Genomic DNA, 25,287 nt, shown 5'->3' with positions numbered 1-25,287 from the left:
GCTGCCTGCACTTACCGTTCTCACTTTAAAACCTTCGGAAAAGGCTTCCCTGGTGGCGCAGTGGTTGAGAGTCTGCCTGCCAATGCAGGGGACGCGGGTTCGAGCCCTGGTCTGGGAAGATCCCACATGCCGCGGAGCAACTGGGCCCGTGAGCCACAACTACTGAGCCTGCGCGTCTGGAGCCTGTGCTCCGCAACAAGAGAGGCCGCGATAGTGAGAGGCCCGCGCACCGCAATGGAGAGTGGCCCCCACTTGCCGCAACTAGAGAAAGCCCTTGCACAGAAACGAAGACCCAACACAGCTAAAAATAAATAAATAAATAAATAATAAAAATAAAGGAATTCTCCTTTAAAAAAAAAAGAATATGGTAAAATGATAGTTGGTATCATTTAAAAAAAAAAAAAAACCTTTGGAAATATTTCTTGGGTTCTCGTCTTAGCCCCGCCACCTTACCCCAATTCCAGGGAGGACAGTGGTGGTCCCAACTACCAAGGTTGCCCAAGGTTGTCCAGGTCCCTTGTCTGATCTGCACCACCATTCCCCCTCTGGAGCCAGATGTCGTCTGTCTTGTACCCCCGGACACACACACTGGACTGTTTGAGAAACAAGAAGGCAATGCACACGCCTGAATTTATCCCAGGATAACTGAATCGGTACTTAAGCACAAGAGCTGGTCTATCACTTTAAGTCCTAATTTTCCTCCAAGTTCTTTTCCTTCTCCTAAGCTCATACCCCACCCCTCTTATGCAACACAGCACATCCCTCTGATAGGAGAATGTTAAATCCTAACGACTGCAATCCAGAGTACCTCATGATACACTCTGTGGTGTTGCCTCAGCGAGTCCCCACACCTGGTGGGTATGGCTTCTGGCCTGAGGCCCACGTTCATAGCCCAGACCCGGGACCTGAGCCCAGTCAGGCCGACTCGGAGCCTGCACACCCGGCTCCCGCTCCACACACTTCATCAACTTCCCTGGGTGTCCTCCTCACTGGGCTGAACCTTCCCTCCTTTCTGGGTTTGGGGAGGTGTGGCAGGAAAGGACTGTCACCTGGGAGACCGTGATGCCACCCTTCCTGGCCAGCTCTTCTTTGGCTTCTTCACTGGGGTAAGGGTAGTTCAAATGGGAATAAAAATATTCATTCAGCACTTCCGTGGCTTGCCTGTTGAAATCCTGCCGCTTACGCCTGTGAAGACAGACAGCCTCAGCCGGGGATCGTACATGGGGCCTCATCCTCATCTCTGATTCCCTAGATGTTGTAACAGCAGCAGTCAACACTTCAGTCGCCTTCCAAGAGGCTGTGTGAGGGCTACACCTGCAGCTGTGGCCACAGCCCCTGCACAGGCTTGGAGGCCCCCAGAACTTAGACCCAAGCCAGCACTGACTTGGTTCCTCTTCCTAAGAGCTGACCCTGGGGTCATAGGCCAGGGGTAGGTAGGGCCTGACCTGGCATCGAGGAACCTCGAGCGCAGGGTCATCACGGCCTCGCAGGTGCTCTGCTTCAGCTGCATCTGGATGCTGTTGAACTTGCCGTGCAGGATGCCCAGCACGTGCTCGACCTCCTTGGGCGAGACAGGCCTCATCCTGCTCTGCTCCCGGAGAAGGCTGGTGACACGCGTGCTGAACTCACGGCAGGCCTGGGGTGGGGAGACAAATGCCAGCCGGTGACTACCCAGCAGGGTGTCCCGGGGCTCCATGTGGGACCAGCCACCTGCCCCCCGAGGCTCCCACACAGGCTGGCTACTGAGAAGTGAAGGCAACAGGCTTCCGGTAAAATCGGCCACCTTTGCTGTGAGACCAAGCGTGTGGACTCCCTGGTCTGGGCCACCAAAGGAAGGCAGTTAGTGCTCCACGTTTTGCTTTGACAAATGCGCATTCACGTGACAGAAACTCTTCCATGCAGAAAGATCACCTGTTCCTATTTCTCTAGCTCAGAGTGGTAAATCTGTCGGATCTGGGACAGCTTGGCCCTGTAGTCAGAGTGCTCAAGGCCACTGTCATTTGGACAGCCACCTGGTGTTGCTGTGCCGGCCGCCGCCTGTGCTCTTCTTCCTTGCTTCTCCGGCCTGCACATGCCCTCGGCCAGCAGCATGTTATCCAGCTTTAGGAGCTGAGCGTCGGGGGGACCCTCTTCCGGAATGCCACGAATGTTCAACCCTGGGTAAGAGAGGAGAGACTGAATCAGTGTCTGTTGTCGGAATAAAAACAACCACAACAGAGTGTTAGCACTGGCTTCGTGTCTGAACACTTTTCACGGAACCCTTGAGGGGAAAGAAAGACATCATCTGATAACAGACATTGAGTCACCCCCTGTGACGCTGGTCCAGGTGCCGTGTTTAGGAGCCCAGTCCGGGTGGCGGGAATGCAGGGGGCACACCAACCACAGCTCACAGCCCACAGTTGGGTGTGTGTGGGGGCCCGCAGGGCAGGGGCGGGGTGGCACTGGGTGCTAGAAAGCCTGAAGCCCTGAACCTTGTCTTCAGATGGGAGAGGAGGCACGTTCCAGACACACACACTAGCACAGGCAGGGATACAAAGGCTAGTGGCAACCTGGCTTCAGGCAAGGCTGTGCTGCTGTGTGTCTGAAACTGAGCCCCCCAAAACCGAGTTCCCTTACGGAGTTTGACTAGTTTCTCTATCTAAAACTTTATTCCCTTTCTTGTCCTCTTTGACCTCAGTCCTGTGCTAACTGAACACTAATCAATCAGTCAGATGACTAAAGTTGCTGTTGTTGATAACATCGTTAACATGCTAAAATTGCTATTATAGATATCATCATTAATGTACAAACTCAGGTTATGTCTCCAGGGCAAGATGAGCTAACAGACTGCTAAGCCATGGACCCACCTGGTCAGCGAATCGTAAACCAGAGACATCCTGACTCCCGAAACTACGATTATGAAATGTCACAAGATGATGATTAATTCCAGCTTCTCTGTTCTTCCCCTTAAAAAAAAAAAAACCCCAAAAAACCCTCACTCAAAGACCAAGGTGGAGTAGATCTGAGGCTTGTCTCCCACTCCCTTGCTTGGCGGCCTGCAGTAAATGCTGTACTTTCCTTCACCACCACCTGGTGTCAGGAGAGTGACTTTGCTTTTCAGGCGACTGAACTTTGGTTTGGTAACACGTCTATTATGTCTGTGTTTCCTGTGTGTGTGTTGGGGGGAGGGTTGTTGCTATAAAGTCAGAGAGGAAAAGACTGATCCAGAGGTGCCAGAGAAGATGAACTAACCCACCGAGAGATCTTTTTTTTTAAAAAACATTTATTTATTTATTTATGGCTGCATTGGGTCTTCGTTGCTGTGAGCGGGCTTTCTCTAGTTGCGGCCAGTGGGGGCTACTCTTCGTTGCAGTGTGCGGTCTTCTCATTGCGGTGGCTTCTCTTGTTGCAGAGCACGGGCTCCAGGCGTGCGGGTTTCAGTAGTTGTGGCTCGCAGGCTCTAGAGCGCAGGCTCAGTCATTGTGGCGCACGGGCTTAGTTGCTCCGCGGCCTGTGGGATCTTCCCGGACCAGGGCTCGAACCCGTGTCCCCTGCATTGGCAGGAGGATTCTTAACCACTGCGCCACCAGGGAATTCCCCCACAGAGAGACTCTAAGCAGAGAAACAAGATGATTGGCTTTACAACATTGAGAAGCCACCGCAGCTGGACTGAGAGGGTGACGTGCTCGAGGGCAGGACTGGGCGGGCAGTGGACAGGCAGGGGAGGCAGTGGGGGGGGGAGCTGCTGCTGTCCGAGGGGATGCAGGTCAGCTACAGGGCGGCCAGAGGGCGAGGCCCCAGAGTCCGTGACTACCGGATGTGGGCGTGAGAGAAAGGAAGAGGCTGTGACCACTCCCACGTTCGCCCTGGAAGGTGCCACTTTTTTCCCAAGCACAGCACACAAAGCAGCAGGCAGGCACGCGAAAAAATGGCATCAGCCTGGTCCCTGACCCAGCTAAGCATGAATGTCCAGGTGGCTGCGAGGCAGCTGCTTCCTGGGAGCTGGGGCTGAGCTGACCAGTTTGGGTGGGAAACAGGTATTCATGAGTCATCGGCATGTGGTGTGTGGGAAATCCGTACATATCCACCTGTACCTGCAGCTACACCTATGAGAAGGCCATGCCCCTGAATACTAGAAAACCAGCATTTCAAGAACAGGCAAAGGAGGAGACGGAAAGAGTTATCAGGTAGTTGGAGGAAAACCCAGAAGTAGTCACAGAGGGGTGAAAACATGGGCTTGGTCATTGGGGGAATGCTGTTAACCTCTGCAAAAGCAGGGTGTGGTGGGGTACAGCCTGACTAGCAAGTTCCGGAGGAGCATGGGAGACAGGCAGTGCAGGGAAGAGGCTGCTGCAGGGGTTACAGAGCGAGCTCGGGTCTGAGGAGGGTGGTCTTGCAGGACCTGTGTTTTCTTTGCTTTTTCAGTGATAGAAGAAACATCTGTGGCTACAGAGGAATAAAGATTGGGGGGTGGTTCCTGATGGGAGGCAGGGAACAGAGAAGGAGGTAGTGATGTAGGAAATCCATCTAGCTCTGACTTTCTGGAAAAACAAAGTTTAAAGCGTTTCTTAGAAACAGGCTCTCAATACTATCAGCTACTAACTGACTCAAGTGCTCAAATAAAAATTGAGTTTAGGGAATTCCCTGGCGGTCCAGTGGTTAGGGCTCAGTGCTTTCACTGCTGTGGCCCGGGTTCAATCCCTGGTCCGGGAACTAAGATCCTGCAAGCTACGTGGTGCAGCCTAAAAAAAAAATTGAGTTTAATCCTATCACATGGATATTTTCTCATTAATCACGTGCCCCTTTCTTGTTCCCTATGTAACAGGTTAACCTTTTCTGTCAAAAACGCACCAGTGAAAATTGAAGGCTCTCAAGAGATATCCTTGCAGGAATTTTCTTCACATGCAGGGACTTTTACCTCCTTACGTTTGGGGACCCTCAACTCACCCAAAGGAACCCTTGTCACTTAACTCAGTCCCACTGGGTTATAATGTGGCTTTTTCTGAAAGAACTAAAGGAAAAGTGCCCCTTTTATCAGTTGCTGGCCTTCCAGTTCAGAGACCCAATTCTCTAACAAACTTACTTGGTCTTCAAGAAGCACCAGATGTAAACGCTGGGCACTCCTGGACAGAGTTGACCTGTGCTGCCTGATTCCTGTAAAGGCCCACACCCTCTTAACCGTTCTTAACCCAGAGTAGATAATGGACGTCCTCCTCCCTCCGGCCCTCTGTCTGCAAATCCTATTGATTCAGACTCCATGATCAACCCACCATCCATCCCCTCCCTTAATGCCACTGCTGGAACCCTGCTGCGCTGACCCCTCTCCTGCCCTCCGTGACCTGTGAGGAAACCCCTCCCCTCTGATCCACTGTGCACACCTGCAAGCCGACTACCTTCAAACACTGTGTTCATCATGCCAGTCTTTTGTTCAGAGACTTCAACCAGGGCCTGCATCCACCTAAATTAAAGCCTAGACTCTGACACCTCGTACTCAGGACCTTTTGTGACAGCTTTCCAAACCCACCTTCATGAACTTTCCCTCTGCCGGGCCCTTCATGGGCCTTTGCAGCACAGCAGATACTCTGCGACCGTCTCAGGCTTACTCAGCAGATCGTCCCTGAGCACCCGTGCTTGCGGCTGGGGCTCAGGAGTGGCCCGAGAGGGACACACAGCACCCCCGTCCCTCCCCAGAGGGCCCCCAGCACACCCTGACTCCCGGGCTGGAGGGGCCACCTCCACAGCTCCCATCACAGCTTCCCTCATTACAATTAGGGGCAGGAGTGGTCCAGGCTGGACATGCGGTGGTGGGGGCATGTGCACACCTGTGTGTGTTCATGCGTGTGTGACTCTGGGCTGCTCAGGGTATGTGGCAGTCTTTCATTCTTTTTTCCTGGCCGTGCCACGTGGCTTGTGGGATCTCAGTTCCCCGACCAGGGATTGAACCCAGGTCACAGCAGTGAAAGTGCCGAATCCTAACCACTAGGCCACTAGGGAACTCCCCTTTCGTTCTTTTATGTATCCAACAGTAAGCATCTGAGAGTCTATCACAAGCCAGGTACCCAACCAGGTGCTGGAGATTTTAAAAAATACACCAAAAAACCACGGGACTTACTGTCCTCAAATGAAAGCTCTCAAATTACAAAAAGAACACCATTTTCTCATATCTCTTTACGGGGTATGTGTTGGTGTGGCCTTTTTTGGAGGGGAGGTTTGAAGTGCCGATTAACACAGAAAAAGCACATATCCTTTGATCTTGATCAGAACTCTGTTCTGAGAATTTACCCTACAGGAACACTGACCCCTGTAGATGCTGTATTTACAGGACACACACGACCACCCCGTAACTGTGAAAAACCAAAACCGCCCAAATGCCCATGAATAAGGAGACAATATGCCTGTCATACCCCAGGCCCTGTGGTGTTAACAGTGCGTATGTTATGACCAGCATTCGTGAGCTACAAGCTTTGTTTCTTTAAAGCTGTATATTTTTGCGAACTTATGTGTATGAGGAGAAGCAAAACTTAACAAAAGTTACCCTGTGCCTTAGTCACCAGGACCGGTCCCAGCTGTGGACACGGCCATGCCGAGCGCCTTTGCCTTCTGTCAGCGAGCGGCCCCTCGCATGTGGCCCTGCCTCTCCCTCAGCACCGCGCGTCTGTCTCCCAGCACACTGTCCCTGCCTGATTATGGTCATTAGACACTCGTTACCGTCAATTACAACAAGCTCATTTCCGGTCCCAGGGGTGCTCCTCAGCTCCCCCAGGGCCCTCGACTGGCAGGCGGGAGGCTTTGGAGACCAGGAGCTCAGCTCAGGGACACTGTCAGTTGGAGACACTCAGAAGAGGTGGTGGAATCTAAAACAGAGGCACTCCCCCGCAAACCACAAAATTTCCTTATGTTCCCAATTTACTGTGGGTAAAAAACTCCAGTAAACCAAACAAGGAAGTAAAATAAAATTATGAATATCAACACATTATGTTTTTTCTAAGAAACAATATGGAACTGCTATGGACTGAATTGTGTCCCCACAAATTCACATGTGGAATCCCCAATGTCTATGTGGAATAGGGCCTGTGAGGATGTAATTAAAGTCCAATGAGGGGCTTCCCTGGTGGCTCAGTGGTTAAGAATCCGCCTGCCAATGCAGGGGACACGGGTTCGATCCTAGGCCTGGGAAGATCCCACATGCCATGGAGTAACTAAGCCCGTGCGCCGCAACTGCTGAGCCTGTGCTCTAGAGCCCGCAAGCTGCAACTACTGAAGCCTGCGTGCCTACAGCCCATGCTCCACAACGAGAGAAGCCACTGCAATGAGAAGCCCACGCACCGCAAGGGAGAGTAGCCCCTGCTCGCTGCAACGAGAGAGAGCCTGCGCACAGCAACAAAGACCCAACACAGCCAAAAAAAAAAAAAAAAGTCCAGTGAGGTCATAGGGGTGGGGCCCTAATCCATAAGACTGTGGTCTTCTAAGCAGAGGAAGAGAGATCGCTTCCTTATTCCATTCCCCTTGTGAGGACACAGCGAGAAGTCTGGAAGCCAGGAAAAGAGCCCTTACTGGGAACTGAACCAGCCCCAGAAAATGGTAAACCAATGAGCAGCTGTGTTCCAATAAAACTTTATTTACCAACACTGTGGTCTGCAACCCTGCTCCACAGTATGCGTGTCACAGAGCCTAACATGGGTCTGAGGAAGAACCTACATGCATGCAAGTCCAGGTGGGTCAGCACACCTCCGAATCAGTGCCTTCAGGTCCCCCCTTTCCTTGGAATCCCCTCTGGATCCTTCCCCTTCTCTTGACAGTTTTCCTTCTGTGGGTGCAGTATGAAGGATGAGATTTTAGCTTGTTTTGTTCAGTCCTAATCTAGATCAGGACTCCTTGAAAGGTGGTGTCTGGTTTGCCCTCTGTCTATGGAAAGGCCAACACAGACAGAGAGGTTGCACATAGAAACCTTTATAGCAATGTGACAGGGTAATTTCATGTCTGTTGAATCTAATGACACTTTTGGGCTCTTTATTTGGCTGCTCCGTGTCTTAGTTGCGGCATGTGGGCTCTTAGTTGTGGCATGTGAGATCTAGTTCCCTGACCAGGGATCGAACCTGGGCCCCCTGCGTTGGGAGCACAGAGTCTTAACCACTGGACCACCAGGGAAGTCCTGGGCTTATTCTTTTGTATGCCTGTTTCATTTTCCCTTTCTTTTTCCTAGTTCATCTTGCTTGTATTTCGCACTGGTACTGGGCGGTGGTGAGCCAAAACCCTGTGGCCTGAGCAGACTGTGGCTGGGTCACTGCCGGAGGCTGTGGGTACGTCCCGGAGATGCCCGGGCCCCAGGTGCGAGCTCTGGGTGTGGGACAGTCCAGAAGTGACCGTCCTGACACATTTGTAGGATGCCTGCCTCCCTGTGCGTCACTATAGTCATCAGTCGTGGGGCGGAGACAGTGCTGCCACCTGGAAAGAGCCTGTGAGGGTGTCCTGAGTTCCAGAGATGAGATGTTGAGGGAAAGCCCTGTGCGCAGGAAAAAGGCTCACTGCAGGCGCTCCCATCGAGCGGACACAGAGATGCTAAGTGAGGAGGAGGGGGCCAGGACCGGGTTGTAAAGGAAGAGCAATCTATTCTCATGGGAAGATCCATTTAGTGAGGACGCAAGGCCCCTCAAACCCTGGGGATGCCAGCTTGGTGGCATCACAAATGTGGCAGGAACCCAGACGGTGGGCGCTTAGCTCACAGAGAAGGCAGCCCAGGTTCCCCAGCCCAGGAGTGAACACCTTAGCCAAGGCAACAGCATGGGAACAGGAGGGGGTGGTTTCCGAGCATCAGGGGGACCCAAGGGACCATGGAGGTGATAGACTGATGAAGGCAGCCAGTGGCGCCTGTGTGTGGAGGAGGGGGCTGGGTGGGATGAGGAAGCTGCAGAGAGGGGAGGGAGACCAGGGCAGTGGGATGCCCAGCAGGAGGCCTGGAGAACACACACACTGAAGGTGCAGGGCCAGAGCAGGAGTGGGAGGTGGCCCCACTCCCCTAAGAGCCCCTAGTCCCCCACGTCCTTCAGAATCTGACTCCAAGAAGCTCCCTGGCATTCCCTGTTGCCACTTGCTCCCCTCACCCACTCAGCTCCAACCTGGCTGCCCTTGGGCCTGGACACCAAGCCATCCTTGCCTCAGAGACACTTTCCCAACAAGGAAGTGGAGATGTCCCATCAGTTAGGTCCTGGTTCAAAACATACCCCCAGAGACCCACCTGCCCGCCCGCCCACCCCACCTCTACCCAGGGCCCTGAGGGCCACATCTGTCTCTGTACGGCTGTGTGGAACAACCCTCTTCCCTAGGGACCGTCGCTGTCTTGTTCACTGCCTTGGCTCTGGTTCCTGGAATGTGCCTGGCCTCACAGAATCATGGCCCAGAAATAGGAACTTGTGCTGAGAAACCTCTCCTCAAAGGCCACCAGGATATTTTATGGGCCAGTGCTACCAGGCCCTCAAGGAAGAGAGAGCCCCTTTCTGCAACAAACTGTTTCGGAGAAGAGACACGGGAAAAGCCACCCACTCACCCGACGGAGAACTGAAGGCGGGACTTCATGGGGAAGTCACAGCCCAGCACATTCATGACCAGAGCCGAGATGGCAAAACAAATGACCAGCAACCCAAAGTCAACAGCTTCTGTGTGCGTGTACATGCACAAACATATGAATCATAACCAAGAAGATTTATCTCTGAACATAGGTGCTTCCAAAATCTGTCAGTAAAAATCATCAATGCCAATGAAAATCAGTGTAAGTGAATGTAAATGAAAACCTATCAACGTAGAGCATCACAGTAACCACAAGGAGAAAAACTATAGCTCAAAAGATGCAAAAAGAAACAAACTGATTAAAACAATACCCATTAATGATAAAAACCCTTAGCAAACCAGGAACAGAAAGAACCCTCCTTAACCTGACAAGGGGCATCTCCCTAAACCACACACACACTTGGACTTACTGGGGACCCTGTAGAGGTACTGCTTCGAGTGAGACACGGGCAGGCTCTGTCCTGTAGGTGTTGGTTGAGCGGATGGGACCAGAGTCCGGGAAGGGACAGACAAGGCAAGGTACCGGGCAAGGTAAAGAGGGGAGATGTCACCCACTTGCAGGCTGAAGGGCATTCCTGTGTGACTGGAGTCACCCGGGGATCACCGATGTCACCGACAACTCCCCCCTCCCCTTCCCCCTTGCCCCTAAATTGGCCTCCAGGTGGGGTTGGTGCTGAGCAATGGCATTCTGACCAGCTGGCCACCCGCATCTTCAAGGGCCCTTTAAATGCCTGTTTCCAGGGGGATAACTTGGAACACAGCCTGTTGGTGTGGAGAACTGCCTGCATTTACCTTTGAGACAACGTCCCCCGGGTCAGTTCTTTAAGCAACATTCTAGATGAAGCCTTGTTTTAAGTCATTGGACTTTCTCGGTCCCACAGGACTTTACAAGGAATATCCCTTTAGCAAACTCTCGTCGGTTTCTGAAATCACAGCTGACATGCACGTTAGATATTCATCAGACTGCGGGAGTATAACACTATGCAAATTCCTATCAATTCTAATTAACCCTTAATTAAAATACATCATAACCTAAGTGCTGAAACCTCAAGCAAATATGCAAATTAATTCTCATTTCAATATACTTTTGCATTTGTTAATTTAAGGCCTGCGACTCTGTCATAAACTACTGTATGACCTGCTGATGCTCAGTAAAAATGGCATGCAGTTTGCCTAGGTTTGTTTTCCTGTGGCAACAGGGCAAAAGGAAAAGACAGCGAAATGCTGTAATAGAAAATGCAGCCAAGTAAAACGTCTAGAAAATTAGTCCACGCTCTCCTGTGAGGCTTTGGGAACATTTAAGAGTAACAGCTAAGAAAAACAGCACTTATGGATGGTTTCTGTCTACATTAAACAATCTTATTTCTCTTCCAAAGAAATGCTTTAATTTCAACTGAACAATATCTAGAAGCTTCCGAAGCTGGGCTACCGTCACCCAAAGGTACGACTTTTATTTTGCCGAGTCCTGCACAGGGAGGTGACCAGACCAGCAACACGCACAACCATGTCCTACCCATTCCCAGGCTGGAAATCAGACTTTTAGGCCCACCAAGGCCCTAACTTCCCTAAGAGGGATTGTCCCAGGGACTGATGTTAAGCAGGTTCTAGGTGACAGTAAAAAGGAGCATTTTCTGTGAAGAGAGATTAGTCACTTTCACACCATCGCCAAGTTTACTGCTAGCTACAGTATGCCAAGCCCATAACAGGGTTGGGACACTCTGCAGGCAGGCCTGTGCTTTTGCGGGTAACAGATGCTGCGTGAAATTAACACATAGGATAATTTCAGTGGATGGTTAATCCCTAAGAAGAAACCTGAATAGAGTAACAGATGCTGCAAGAAAGTGCTGCTTCACAAGAATCTGTGTACTAAGGCCTTAAGCTATGGGCCCCCAACTGAAATCCTTCAGTCCTTGATTGGTTTTTATAACAGCTCTATTGAGAAATAATTCATGTGACATACAACTCACCCATTTCCAGTGAATAACTCAGTGGTTTTCAGTACATTCACCAGGTTGTGCAACTACCACCTAACTTTTTCACTACCTCAAAAAGAGACCCCGTCCATGTTAGCAGTCACTCCCCACTCCCCACCCCAGCCCCTGGCAACTGCTAATCTCTTTCTCCCTCTTCTGGACATTTCACATAAGTGGAAACACACACTATTGTGGACTTTTGTGTCTGGCTTCTTTTACTCAGAATAAAGGTTTTTTTTTTTTTTTTAATTGAACTATAGCTGATTTACAATGTTTCAGGTATACAGCAAAGTGATTCAGTTTATCTATATCTGTATCCATATCTTTTTCAGATTCTTTTGCATTATAGGTTATTACAAGATATTGAATATAGTTCCCTGTGCTATACAGTAGGGCCTTATTGTTAGCATAAAGTTTTTTTTTTTCTTTTTAAAATTTTATTTATTTATTTATTTTTGGCTGCGTTGGGTCTTTGTTGCTACACATGGGCTTTCTCTAGTTGCAGTGAGTGGGCGGCTACTCTTTGTTGCTGTGCACAGGCTTCTCATTGCCGTGGCTTCTCTTGCTGAGGAGCACGGGCTCTAGGCATGCGGGCTTCAGTAGTTGTGGCTCACGGGTTTAGTTGCTCCGCGGCATGTGGGATCTTCCCGGACCAGGGCTCGAACCCGTGTCCTCTGCATTGGCAGGCGGATTCTTTTTTTTTTTTTTTTTTTTTAAACATCTTTATTGAAGTATAATTGCCTTACAATAGTGTGTTAGCTTCTGCTTTATAACAAAGTGAATCAGTTATACATATACAATATGTTCCCATTTCTCTTCCCTCTTGCATCTCCCTCCCTCCCACCCTCCCCATCCCACCCCTCTAGGTGGTCACAAAGCACCGAGCTGATCTCCCTGTGCTATGCGGCTGCTTCCCACTAGCTATCTATTTTACATTTGGTAGTGTATATATGTCCATGACACTCTCTTACCCTGTCACATCTCACCCCACCCCCTCCCCATATCCTCAAGTCCATTTTCTAGTAGGTCTGTGTCTTTATTCCCGTCTTGGCAGGCGGATTCTTAACCACTGCGCCACCAGGGAAGCCCTAGCATAAAGTTTTAAGGTTCATCCATGTTGTAGCTTGTGTCAGAAAACTTCATTCCTTTTTATGGCTGAACAACAGTCCATTGCACAGATGGATCACATCTTGTTTCTCTAGTCATCATCATGGACATTAGATTTTTTTTCATAATCCTTGATTTGTCTGTTTGTCTATACTAATCCACCTGTCTGTCCAATAGAACTTTCCCAATGATGGAATGTTCTAGATCTGCACTAATATGGGAGCCACTAGCTACATGTGGCTACTGAGCACTTGAGATGTGGCTAGTGTGGCTGAAGAACACCTTATTTAATTATACTTGATTTTAATTAATTCAAATGCAAATCACCCCTGTGGGATGGGCCACAGTCAATAGCTGCAGAGGAGCTATGTGCGCTGATCAGAATCGGAGGCTTGATTCATGAGTCACCCGGAGACTGTGGAGCCGAGAAAGGACACTCCAAGCAACCTGAAAAATAACCCCCCAGCTCTAGGAGATCCGCCCCCTGCACAGCCACAGCGAAATACCGCACAGGGGTCTCAGCCCCAGGGCCAGCCAAACACAAAAGGGATCTGAATTCTGGAAGAAGTCACACATTGGCCCGAAGGGTAGTCGTTGGACAGACCCAACCAGAAAGCTGAAGCTACTGATCAAGATGTTGCAATTGTAACAGACCTGAGTGGCGGAGGAGACACGGAAACAGAGGTAAAAAAACTGCTGGATTACTTATGCCTGAGAGCTCCCAGCCAGGCCCAGGAACGGTGGTGAGGAAATAGGAGGGCAGTCCTTTGTGTGAGAGTTATTACATCCACTTCCTCCATGGCAGCTGCCCGTGCTCCTTGGCCCGAGAGCAAGGCTGGTGGGGCTGGGACTTCTCGCTCTTCAGAGACAAAGTGAACCCAGGACTGACCAAAGTGAGGCACAGATGCGTACTTGAGGCCAGCACAGGGGACAGTCACGGCTTGGAGAAGACGGAGCAGGTCCCTCGGTGTGAACTTCCCAGGACGCTTGGCAGCTCTTCAAGGGGCTGCCCATCTGCAATCCAAGACCCAAAGGTCTTTACGCAAGTTGGCCTTCAAGCGAATTTGGAGGCAAAGCCTGACCCACACCAGTGTGTGCGACCGTTCCTGCTCTGAGGCGAAGTCACTGAATGCAAGGCTCTGCCTCAGTTCTTGTCAACACCACATACCTAAAACCTAAACAATTCTGAGTTCTGTAATGCACCCAGCCCCAAGGGTTTCAGGAAAGGGACTGAGTCAGTATTGGGTCCTCCCAGCTAAATTCAAAGCTCTCTAAAAAGGGTTTATTTGGGCTTCCCTGGTGGCGCAGTGGTTGAGAATCTGTCTGCCAATGCAGGGGACGTGGGTTCGAGCCCTGGTCTGGGAAGATCCCACATGCCGCGGAGCAACTGGGCCCGTGAGCCACAACTACTGAGCCTGTGCGTCTGGAGCCTGTGCTCCGCAACAAGAGAGGCCACGACAGTGAGAGGCCCACGCACTGTGATGAAGAGTGGCCCCCGCTCGCCGCAACTAGAGAAAGCCCTCGCACAGAAACGAAGACCCAACACAGCCAAAAATAAAAATAAATTAATTAATTAAAAAAAAAAAAGGGTTTATTTGTTCTCCTCAGGACAGCTCCTCCAGATACCAAGAAGGATGGCTGTTTCAAGGGAAGGATTTGGGAGGGGTCTACTCCTAGGGTATCCTTGGCCTTCAGAGACTGCGGCAGGCAGGACCACCCAGACACCACACAGAGGAGAGCACAGGTGGAGGGCCTGCGTATCGACCCTGGAAGATGCACCCGTGTCCTTCCCACAGGCCGGAGGAGGCATCAGAAGGCAATTCCTGGAACTTGTGGGTTAGTGCTTCCAGGAACATTCGACAACGGTTTACATGGAGGATGGCTTTCTTTTCAGGATGATACGAATGATAAGCCCTGGGTTCTAAGTCAGGCCCCAGACACTCAGTCTTCCTGAACCCCGTAAGCTGTACAGGATAAAAAGGATTTCACTTAATAGGTATCAGTCACCAGAAACAGTTCTTCATTCAACAAAAATATAAGGTGTGTACACTGTGTGTCAGGTACCAGGGCAGTCCTAGGACACGGCTCATCCTAGACCCTGCGCTCACCAGAGGAGACAGATTGCAGAGGCCAGGAGCCATCATGGGTGCAGTGAGAGCAGCAGACGCACAGACAGTGCCCGGGGCCTGTGGGTGCGGAGTTCCCTCCCTGAGCCAGAAAAGGGTGAGGAGGGGCAGCATGCAGCCTGGCTGTGGGTTACTGGGGTGCAACCCTCTCTCCGGAGCTTCACTCTGCTCATCTGTAAAACACGAGTGAAGTAAATGTCTGTCCCGGGCCACTGGAAGTTTGGGGTAATGATGCCAGGACTCGCGGAGCTCTCTGGCTGTGGCCCATGCTCCATCAATACCTACTGGGCTTTAAACACTCTGTGCAGGTTTAGTGTTTACCCTAAAGGTCTGTCGCAGACATTAGCTAGAGGGAAATGTGAGAAACATGGGTTAAATCAAGAAGCCAATGTGCCATCTCCCAGTGTGGGCACCCCAGGAGGCCCAGCCTGCAGGATAGCGCATCGGGCAGAGGCCCATGGGAACCCGGTGCAGGATCAGGATCCTGAATAGTTTTCTTTGGGCCAAGCCTTGGTCATTCCTGGTCATGGGGTTGGGGGAAGCTGAGGCGGCACTGAGATCTCATTTACTTTCCTTGTGGCCCATCCTGGAGACTGTAAGGCCTGCGGCCCATGTGCTGGAAACACAGTGCTTCCACGACTGCACTTCCTACTGATATGAAAAGACACCTGGCCACACTGAACTTGACATTTAGGCGCTCTCGGCAACTGTGATGGCTAGTGCTTTTCAAGGCTGAGTGGTGCTGCCCCAACCCCGTGCTGCCATGCCCCCAAATGTACCAGGCACCCCGATGTTTGAGCCAATCGGTGGAAAGGAAGCATGATTTTCTGAAGAAATGCCCAGATCTGATGCATGGCCTATGCTCTGAGCCCTACAGTCGCCTTGGGATTCAGCCTGGGTGGAGTCAGAAGCCCTGAGTGTGGCCCTTGCCACCTGGGAGGATGGGACAGGGCAGCGGCGTGGGCTAAAACGGACACCTCAGCCTGTCCTGATGGCAGTAGGTCTCAAGCCTTTCATTTCCTCCTGAAACTGCTGAGTTTGAAGCTGACTGACAGCTGTGTTCACATGTGGACATACGGAATCAGATGAAGCGAAAGGAGAAGTGGCCAGGCAGCGCACACCCACAGCTCTCAAGGAGCAGTTTCCCCATCGGTCCCAGCATCATCTCACTAATGGGGAAAAGGTCATCAAGAACTACAGCTTCCTGAGACAACAGCTGATTAAACTACTTTGAAAAACTGCTTTTTATTACTACTAAATTCCTTACTTTTGCATAGCTAAGTTGTCAGTAAAAACCTCAAGGGCCCACACATCCAAGGAGCTCTGATGACAGAGCCAACTGCTGAGGGCAGTGGGGAACCACCACCCCCAAAGGGCTGTTTCTTCCCCCTGGGGGCAGGTGGGAGCTGGCAGGGGGACAGCACACCTCAGAGAGAGGCCCCAACACTGGAAGATTTTTAAGACGGTGTGATCAACATCATACAGTTCAACGGTCCTGAGGAACATGTGACTGTAGCCAATGTCTCCAGGGGATGGACACACACTGGCGTGTCCCCCGTGGGCAGTTTCTTCCAGCTCACAGGACTCTCGGGTTCAGCTGTAGGAATGCTGCTTACCTGGTTCACACAGAGGATTGAAGGGAGTGCTGCGAGGGGTTAAGGACAAACTTGTTTAAACCCCAAAAAAACCCAACCTTGTTTACTAGAAGTCGTAATATCTGCTCCCCATAATTTAAATAAGGAACTGACAAGACGGGCCATTAGACATTCAAACGCCTGTGAGAGGCACCCGAGCAGGAGCTTAGTGTGGGACCTACAGGGCAAGGGGCTGTCCGCAGAGGAGGGCAACCCGTGGGAGCTGGTGGGGGACCCGGGTCAGGGGCTGAGGTGGTGAAAAGGGATGCACGTGAGGGAGGAGGATGGGATACACGTGACGGGGGGAGGGAACGACTGATTAAATAAGTAAAAGTACTGAGGATGATGGGAGCAGGGTTCTTATTGTCAGAGAAAGGAGTTACCAATCTAGAGAGAGAGAGAGAAATAGAATGAACTCTGTGGTGCTGAACCAGAATTAAAGACAATGAAATGAGGGAATTCCCTGGCAGTCCAGTGGTTAGGACTCGGCCCTTTCGCTGCCGGTGCCCGGGTTTGATCACTGGCCGGGGAACTAATAAGATCCCACAAGCTGCCCGGTGCAGCCAAAAAAAAAAAAAAGATACTGAAATGACCTCATGGTTTTCAATATATGCAGATACAGTAAAAATAGACATGAATGTGTGTGTGTACACGTATATATGCATCCCCCACAAATACTCCTGAGCTCTGTGCCCTGAGAGCGACCAGAGCAGTACAGCCTCAATAGTAACAAGTATACCCAGGACCAAGATCTACTCTAAGTGGAGCCAGGGCTCCTGGAGAAATGGCTGATTCCGGCCCAGCAGGAGAGGGAAGAATAAGAGCCTGGAACATGTTATGGCAGCAAGGAAGGGAATGCTCAAAGGCTGATGGAGACATGTCAGAAGGACATGAGCCAGCTTGAAGGGTCTCACACTAGCCAACCCTGGGACAATTTGAGCGTCGAAATGAGTGATAATAGTAACTGTGATAAAATAAGACTCCATGAATCTATACCGACACAAAATACGAAAATGAATAAAAGGGAAATTTAATGAGGGATAGTCTCAGAGTACCTCCTACAGAATACTTATTACAAAGGGAAAAGGAGCAACTTTAAAAAGGAGAAGTCTGGCAGACACTATCTCACTTGAGTGACCAAAGTTAAAGTCATCAATAGGGGACAGAGCAAACGTGGGCACCACTGAGCAGCCTCTGTGTGAGAAGAGGCGTTGATTCATTTTGAGGATGTGTAGCAGAAATCTAATCATGAGGAAACACCAGATAAACCCAGATGGAGGGACTTGCCTGTGATCTTCCAGATGGTCAAGGTCATGAAAGTCAAGGAAAGACAGGGGCTTGTCACAGATGAAACAAGACCGAAGAGATGTGATAACTAAACACAACAAGATTTTGACCTTTTTGTCCTTTTCTATAAAGGACATTATTGGGACAACTGACAGAGCCTGAATGAGATCTGCGGATTCCATGGTGGGTGGGGTATCAGTGTTCCCTTCCTGACCGTGACAGTTGTCCTGTGGGTAAAAAGGAGACTGTCCCTGTTGGAAACGCACTCAAGTGTGCAGGGGTCACGGGGCATCGTGGCAGCAACTTACTCTCCAATAGTTCGGGGAGAAAATGTATTTGCGTATTCTTGGAACATTTTTGAGAACCTGTGATTGTTTCAAAATAAAAAGTTAAACACATACAAACAAACCTGTGAGAACAAACGTAGACCACTCAAACTACAGTGACTTTGTAAACCAAATGGGATATAAGCTTTTGGGTTACAGAGTGCATAGAGGGTAAAAGAATTAGAACAGAAATATGCTGGCTCTTATGAAAAAGGAAAGTAGTGGTAAAGATAACAGATAAAATGTTGACTTCTACCTGGGTTAAGGATTGACACCATGAAGATCCACAATGAGATATTCCTTTGAACTAATATGATTCCCAAAATCTGCTGTCATCAAACAAAGAGTCTTTAAAATACAAACAAGTGTAAAAGAATATCATGTCCACTACAATGGGATACCACTTCGCACCCACTAGGATGGCTATTATAAAAACAAAACAAAACAAAACAAATGCAGAAAATAACAAGTGTTGAAGAAGATGTGGAGAAACTGGAACCCTTGTGCACTGCTGGTTAGAATGGAAAATGGTGTAGCTGCTGTGGAAAACAGTATGGCAGTTCTTAAATATACAATTACCATGTGATCCAGCAATTCCACTCCTGCGTATATACCCCAAATAACTGAAAGCAAGGTCTCAAACAGATATTTGTGCAGATATTAGCATCATTATTCACAATAGCCAAGAGGCGGAAACAACCAAATGTCCCACAACGAATGGATAAACAAAATGTGGTCTATCCATATGATGGAATATTATTCAGCCATAAAAAAGAAGCAAATTCTGACACATGTTACAACATGGGTGAACCTTGAAAACATTATGCTAAGTGAAATAAGCCAGTCGCAAATGGACAAATCTTGTATAATTCCACTTACATGAGGTACTTAGAGCAGCAGTCAAATTCATAAAGACAGAGAAGGATGGTGGTTACCAGAGGCCAGAGGAGTGGGGAATGGGGAGTAAGTGTTTAATGAGTAAGGAGTTTCAGTTTAGGAAGATGAAAAAGCTCTGGAGATGGATGGTGGTGACGGTTGCACAATGATGTAAATGTACTTAATGCCACTGAACTGTACACTTAAAAATGGGAAAGTGGTAAATTTTATGTTATGTATATTTTATCACAATAAAAAATATTTCAACTGTGGGGGGAAAATATCACATCCTTACAGCATTTGGGTGAAACAAATGTAGGTTTAAAATTGAATTTCTCGGGCTTCCCTGGTGGCACAGTGGTTAAGACTCTGCCTGCCAATGCAGGGGACACAGGTTCGAGCTCTGGTCCGGGAAGATTCCACATGCCATGGAGCAACTAAGCCCGTGCTCCACAACTACTGAGCCTGTGCTCTAGAGCCCGTGAGCCACAACTACTGAGCCCATGTGCCACAACTACTGAAGCCCTCGTGCCTAGAGCCCGTGCTCCACAACAAGAGAAGCCACCGCAATGAGAAGCCCGTGCACCGTAATGAAGAGTAGCCCCCGCTCGTCGCAACTAGAGAAAAGCCCACGCGCAGCAGTGAAGACCCAACGCAGCCAAAAATAAATAAATAAATAAAATTTTAAAAAAAAATTGAATTTCTCTTTCAGTCACCAGATAACTACTGGCGGCTGGCACCACACCCATAGCCTTACACGTAAGAACTCACACAGTCTTCAGTAACCGTGAGCTAAGTGTTATCACTGTCCCCAAGTCACAGAGAAGGACTGGGGACAGAGAAAGTTTCAGTCACATGCCAGGGTCATGGAGCCAGAGGTAAAGCGGAATTCAGACCCTTTCACTGCTCTCTGCCACCGTCCATGTCAAGTACACGTCAACCTTGCACCAAAACCGTGTTGAGAAAGAAACATACTTTTGTACCACATACGTGCTTTCCACGAGCCCCAGCATAACTCAAGTGCTATACTCCAAAGTGACACACAACATTCAAATAATTGATCTCAAGAGACCAACTCACTCTGGACTTCCCTGGTGGCGCAGTGGTTAAGAATCCACCTGCCAATGCAGGGGACACGGGTTTGATCCCTGGTCTGGGAAGATCCCACATGCTGTGGGGCAACTAAGCCATGCTCCACAACTACTGAGCCTGTGCTCTAGAGCCCATGAGCCACAATTACTGAGCCCACGTGCCACAACTACTGAAGCCCTCGCGCCTAGAGCCCGTGCTCCACAACAAGAGAAGCCACTGCAATGAGAAGCCTGCACACCGTAATGAAGAGTACCCCCGCTCACCGCAACTAGAGAAAGCCCGTGCACAGCAACAAACACCCAATGCAGCCAAAAAAAAAGAGACACCAACTCATTCTAAGAAATCAAGTGACAATCTTTCTCTGATTTGGTTTAAATGATGATTTTGGTTTAAATGATGTCTTCACCATATTTGTGGCTTCTCTTGTAAACCATCTTCAAATTGCTATTAACCTTGACCAAGTGATCAAGGTCAGCGGTCCTATCAGTGATAGGACTTATTGACAGCACATACCTCCGATACGATGCACTGAGAAGGACAACGTTGCTTCTGTGCGATTCCTGCCACAGGTGCACAACCTCAGTCTAATTATGAAGAAACAACAGACGAACCACACTGAAGGACTCTATAAAATAACTGAGCAGGTCTCAGCAAAAGTATGAAAGCCATGGACGATGAGGAACAATGGAGGAAACTTCACAGGTTGGTGGTGACTAAGGAGACACGATGACTAAATGCAGTGTGGGATCCTGGACCAGAAAAAGGGCATTTAGGACACAATCTGGGGAAATTCAAATAGCACCTGTTGCTCAGTTACAGAGCATTGTACCAACATCAATTTCCTGGCTTAATCACTGCACTATGGTTCTGAAGGTGTTGCCATTAGAAAAAGCTGGGAGAGGGGTATACTCTCTGTACTAATTTTTCTTCCTTCTTTTTTAAAAATTAATTAATTAATTAATTAATTTTTGGCTGCGTTGGGTCTTTGTTGCTGCGCGTGGGCTTTCTCTAGTTGTGGCGAGCGGGGGCTACTCTTCATTACGGTGCATGGGCTTCTCATTGCGGTGGCTTCTCTTATTGTGGAGCACGGGCTCTAGGTGTGAGGGCTTCAGTAGTTGTGGCTCGTGGGCTTCAGTAGTTGTGGCTCGTGGGCTCTAGAGCACAAGCTCAGTAGTTGTGGCACACGGGCTTAGTTGCTCCGCGGCATGTGGCATCTTCCCAGACCAGGGATCGAACCCGTGTCCCCTGCATTGGCAGGTGGATTCTTATCCACTGCGCCACCAGGGAAGTCCTCTCTGTACTAGTTTTTCAACTTTTCTGCAAGTCTAAATTAATTCAATATGAAACGATTTTCCTTTTTTTTTTTCTTTTAACAAAAGAATTTGCAGTGGCAGAAGCTTCCATGGGGACTACTTTGGATGCTTAAAACAAACAAAACAAAATTATGATTCTACTTTCCTAATTCTGTCATCTCAGATCCTTTTGTAAAACAACTGAATGCCACAGTGCCTCTGAAGTCTTGCACCTAGAATGCAGCTGCTTGTTACTCACTGGCAACAGTATTTCTCTAGTTACAAACTGCAAAATAAATGAGTGTGATACACCAGAAAGCAGGGCTCTGACAAAGCACAAATGAACCAACTGAACCATCGCTGCCAGAGAGGGATGTGACGAGCAAGATGGCCCACGACGCACATTAGGGCTGAGCCAGGACCAGAGGTGCGAGGTTGTTGTGGTCCTGGTGCCACAGAAGAAGTGTCTTCTCAACGGCCTACCTGTCTTTTCCTTGATCTCACAGAGCACACTGAAGAGAGCAGGCTTCATCTGATGACAATTCAGAGTATGCTTTCTGAAAGAGAGGTGACAGAGGAGCAGGTGAGAAAGAGAAGAGTCATTCTGTGCATGAGAGTAATGATCCTCTATACTGAGTCTGCCAGGTCTGTTGAAAAACCCTCTTATGAAAGGACAGAACCATAGCATTTCAACTGAATTCAATTTGTACCAAATTCAAACAGAGTAATATTCAAAACATTTCCCTTTAAACACTGCAAATTTAAATAATGCAAATAACTCATCAAGAACTATGAAACCTCAAGGTCCAATAATTTGAAAGCAGTGTTCACACTATTGCTCTAGAGTAGCACTTTAATGCATAAGCGGAAACCCCAGCCATCCTATCCCAGTGTTCTGCAACATTAACTTAGCAAGGACTTCCCTGGTGGCGCAGTGGTTAAGAATCTGCCTGCCAATGCAGGGGACATGGGTTCGAGCCCTGGTCCCAGAAGATCCCACATGCCGCGGAGCAACTAAGCCCGTGAGCCACAACTACTGAGCCCGTGTGCCACAACTACTAAAGCCCGCGCGCCTAGAGCCCGTGCTCCACAACAAGAGAAGCCACTGCAATGAGAAGCCCGCGCACTGCAATGAAGAGTAGCCCCCGCTCGCCGCAACTAGGGAAAGCCCACGTGCAGCAACGAAGACCCAACGTGGCCATAAATAAATACGAAAAATATTTTTAGAAGGGTTCTGGGAGATTAACCAAGATGGCGGAGTAGAAGGACGTGCTCTCACTCCCTCTTGCGAGAGCACCAGAATCACAACTGGCTGCTGGACAATCATCGACAGGAAGACACTGGAACTCACCAAGGAGGATACCCCACGTCCAAGGACAGAGGAGAAGCCACAGTGAGACGGTAGGAGGGGTGCAATCAGAGAAAAATCAAATCCCATAACTGCTGGGTGGGTGACTCACAGACTGGCGAACACTTATACCACAGAAGTCCACCCACTGGAGTGAAGCTTCTGAGCCCCACGTCAGGCTTCCCAACCTGGGGGTCCGGCAACGGGAGGAGGAATTCCTAGAGAATCAGACTTTGAAGCCTAGTGGGAATTGATTGCAGGACTTTGACAGGACTGGGGGAAACAGAGACCCCACTCTTGGAGGGCACACACAAAGTAGTGTGCGCATCGGGACCCAGGGGAAGGAGCAGTGACCCAGGGGGAGACTGAACCAGACCTACCTGCTGGTGTTGGGGGGTCTCCTGCAGAGGCAGGTGGTGGCTCTGTTTCACCATGGGGACAAGGACACTGGCAGCGGAGGTTCTGGGAAGTGCTCCTTGGCATGAGCCCTCCCAGAGTCTGCCATTAACCCCATCAAAGAGCCCAGGTAGGCTCCAGTGTTGAGTTGCCTCAGGCAAAACAACCAACAGGGAGGAAACCCAGCCCCACCCATCAACAGTCAAGTGGATTAAAGTGTTACGGAGCTCTGTCCGACACAGCAACAGTCAGCTCTACCCACCACCAGAGCCTCCCATCAAGCCTCTTAGATAGCCTCAACCACCAGAGGGCAGACAGCAGAAGCAAGAAAAACTACAATCCTGCAGCCTGTGGACCAAAACCCACAGTTACAGAAAGATAGACAAGATGAAAAGGCAGAGGGCTATATATCAGATGAAGGAACAAGAAAGAACCCCAGAAAAACAACTAAATGAAGTGGAGATAGGCAACCTTCCAGAAAAAGAATTCAGAATAATGATAGTGAAGATGATCCAGGACCTCAGAATAAGAATGGAGGCAAAGATTGAGAAGATGCAAGAAATGATTAACAAAGACCTAGAAGAATTAAAGAACAAACAAACAGAGATGACCAATACAATAACTGAAATGAAAACTACACTAGAAGGAATCAATAGCAGAATAACTGAGGCAGAAGAACGGATAAGTGACCTGGAATACAGAATGGTGGAATTCACTGCTGTGGAACAGACTAAAGAAAAAAGAATGAAAAGAAATGAAGACAGCCTAAGAGACCTCTGGGACAACATTAAACGCAACAACATTCGCATTATAGGGGTCCCAGAAGGAGAAGAGAGAGAGAAAGGGCCAGAGAAAATATTTGAAGAGATTATAGTCGAAAACTTCCCTAACATGGGAAAGGAAATAGCCACCCAAGTCCAGGAAGTGCAGAGAGTCCCATACAGGATAAACCCAAGGAGAAACACGCCAAGACACATAGTAACCAAAATGGCAAAAATTAAAGACAAAGAAAAATTATTGAAAGCAGCAAGGGAAAACGACAAATAACATACAAGGGAACTCCCATAAGGTTAACAGCTGATTTCTCAGCAGAAACTCTACAAGCCAGAAGGGAGTGGCATGATATACTTAAAGTGATGAAAGGGAAGAACCTACAACCAAGATTACTCTACCCGGCAAGGATCTCATTTAGATTTGATGGAGAAATCAAAAGCTTTACAGACAAGCAAAAGCTAAGAGAATTCAGCACCACCAAACCAGCTCTACAACAAATGCTAAAGGAACTTCTCTAAGTGGGAAACACAAGAGAAGAAAAGGACCTACAAAAACAAACCCAAAACAATTAAGAAAATGGTCATAGGAACATACATATCAATAATTACCTTAAACGTGAATGGATTAAATGCTCCAACCAAAAGACACAGGCTTGCTGAATGGATACGAAAACAAGACCCATATATATGCTGTCTACAAGAGACCCACTTTAGACCTAGGGACACATACAGACTGAAAGTGAGGGGATGGAAAAAGATATTCCATGCAAATGGAAATCAAAAGAAAGCTGGAGTAGCTATACTCATATCAGATAAAATAGACTTTAAAGTAAAGAATGTTACAAGAGACAAAGAAGGACACTACATAATGATCCAGGGATCAATCCAAGAAGAAGATATAACAATTATAAATATATATGCACCCAACATAGGAGCACCTCAATACATAAGGCAACTGCTAACAGCCATAAAAGAGGAAATTGACAGTAACACAATAATAGTGGGGGACTTTAACACCTCACTTACACCAATGGACAGATCATCCAAAATGAAAATAAATAAGGAAACAGAAGCTTTAAATGACACAATAGACCAGATAGATTTAATTGATATTTATAGGACATTCCATCCAAAAACAGCAGATTACACGTTCTTCTCAAGTGCGCACGGAACATTCTCCAGGATAGATCACATCTTGGGTCACAAATCAAGCCTCAGTAAATTTAAAAAAATTGAAATCATATCAAGCATCTTTTCTGACCACAATGCTATGAGATTAGAAATGAATTACAGGGAAAAAAACGTAAAAAAGACAAACACATGGAGGCTAAACAGTACGTTACTAAATAACCAAGAGATCACTGAAGAAATCAAAGAAGAAATCAAAAAACACCTAGAGACAAATGACAATGAAAACACGACAACCCAAAACCTATGGGATGCAGCAAAAGCAGTTCTAAGAGGGAAGTTTATAGCTATACAAGCCTACCTAAAGAAACAAGAAAAATCTCAAG

General features: G+C 48.6%; 1 protein-coding gene and 1 non-coding gene across 2 annotated transcripts in view; both read right to left on the bottom strand.

The window, feature by feature from the left end:
- PBX4 (PBX homeobox 4) overlaps positions 1 to 25,287 on the bottom strand; it is a 57,710-nt gene that overhangs the window by 5,883 nt on the left and 26,540 nt on the right. The window contains 4 exon segments of the mRNA XM_036849210.1: positions 1,050 to 1,185; positions 1,446 to 1,636; positions 1,912 to 2,156; positions 21,740 to 21,813. Coding sequence (XP_036705105.1) covers positions 1,050 to 1,185; positions 1,446 to 1,636; positions 1,912 to 2,156; positions 21,740 to 21,813 — 646 coding nt within the window.
- Positions 8,055 to 8,127, bottom strand: TRNAG-CCC. Its single transcript has one exon. It is a non-coding gene; the product is annotated as a tRNA-Gly (tRNA).

This window comes from Balaenoptera musculus, chromosome 3 (assembly GCF_009873245.2).
Source record: "Balaenoptera musculus isolate JJ_BM4_2016_0621 chromosome 3, mBalMus1.pri.v3, whole genome shotgun sequence".
NCBI lineage: Eukaryota > Metazoa > Chordata > Mammalia > Artiodactyla > Balaenopteridae > Balaenoptera > Balaenoptera musculus.
The sequence above is the reverse complement of the archived record's forward strand: the minus strand, read 5'-3'. Positions and strand labels throughout refer to the sequence as shown.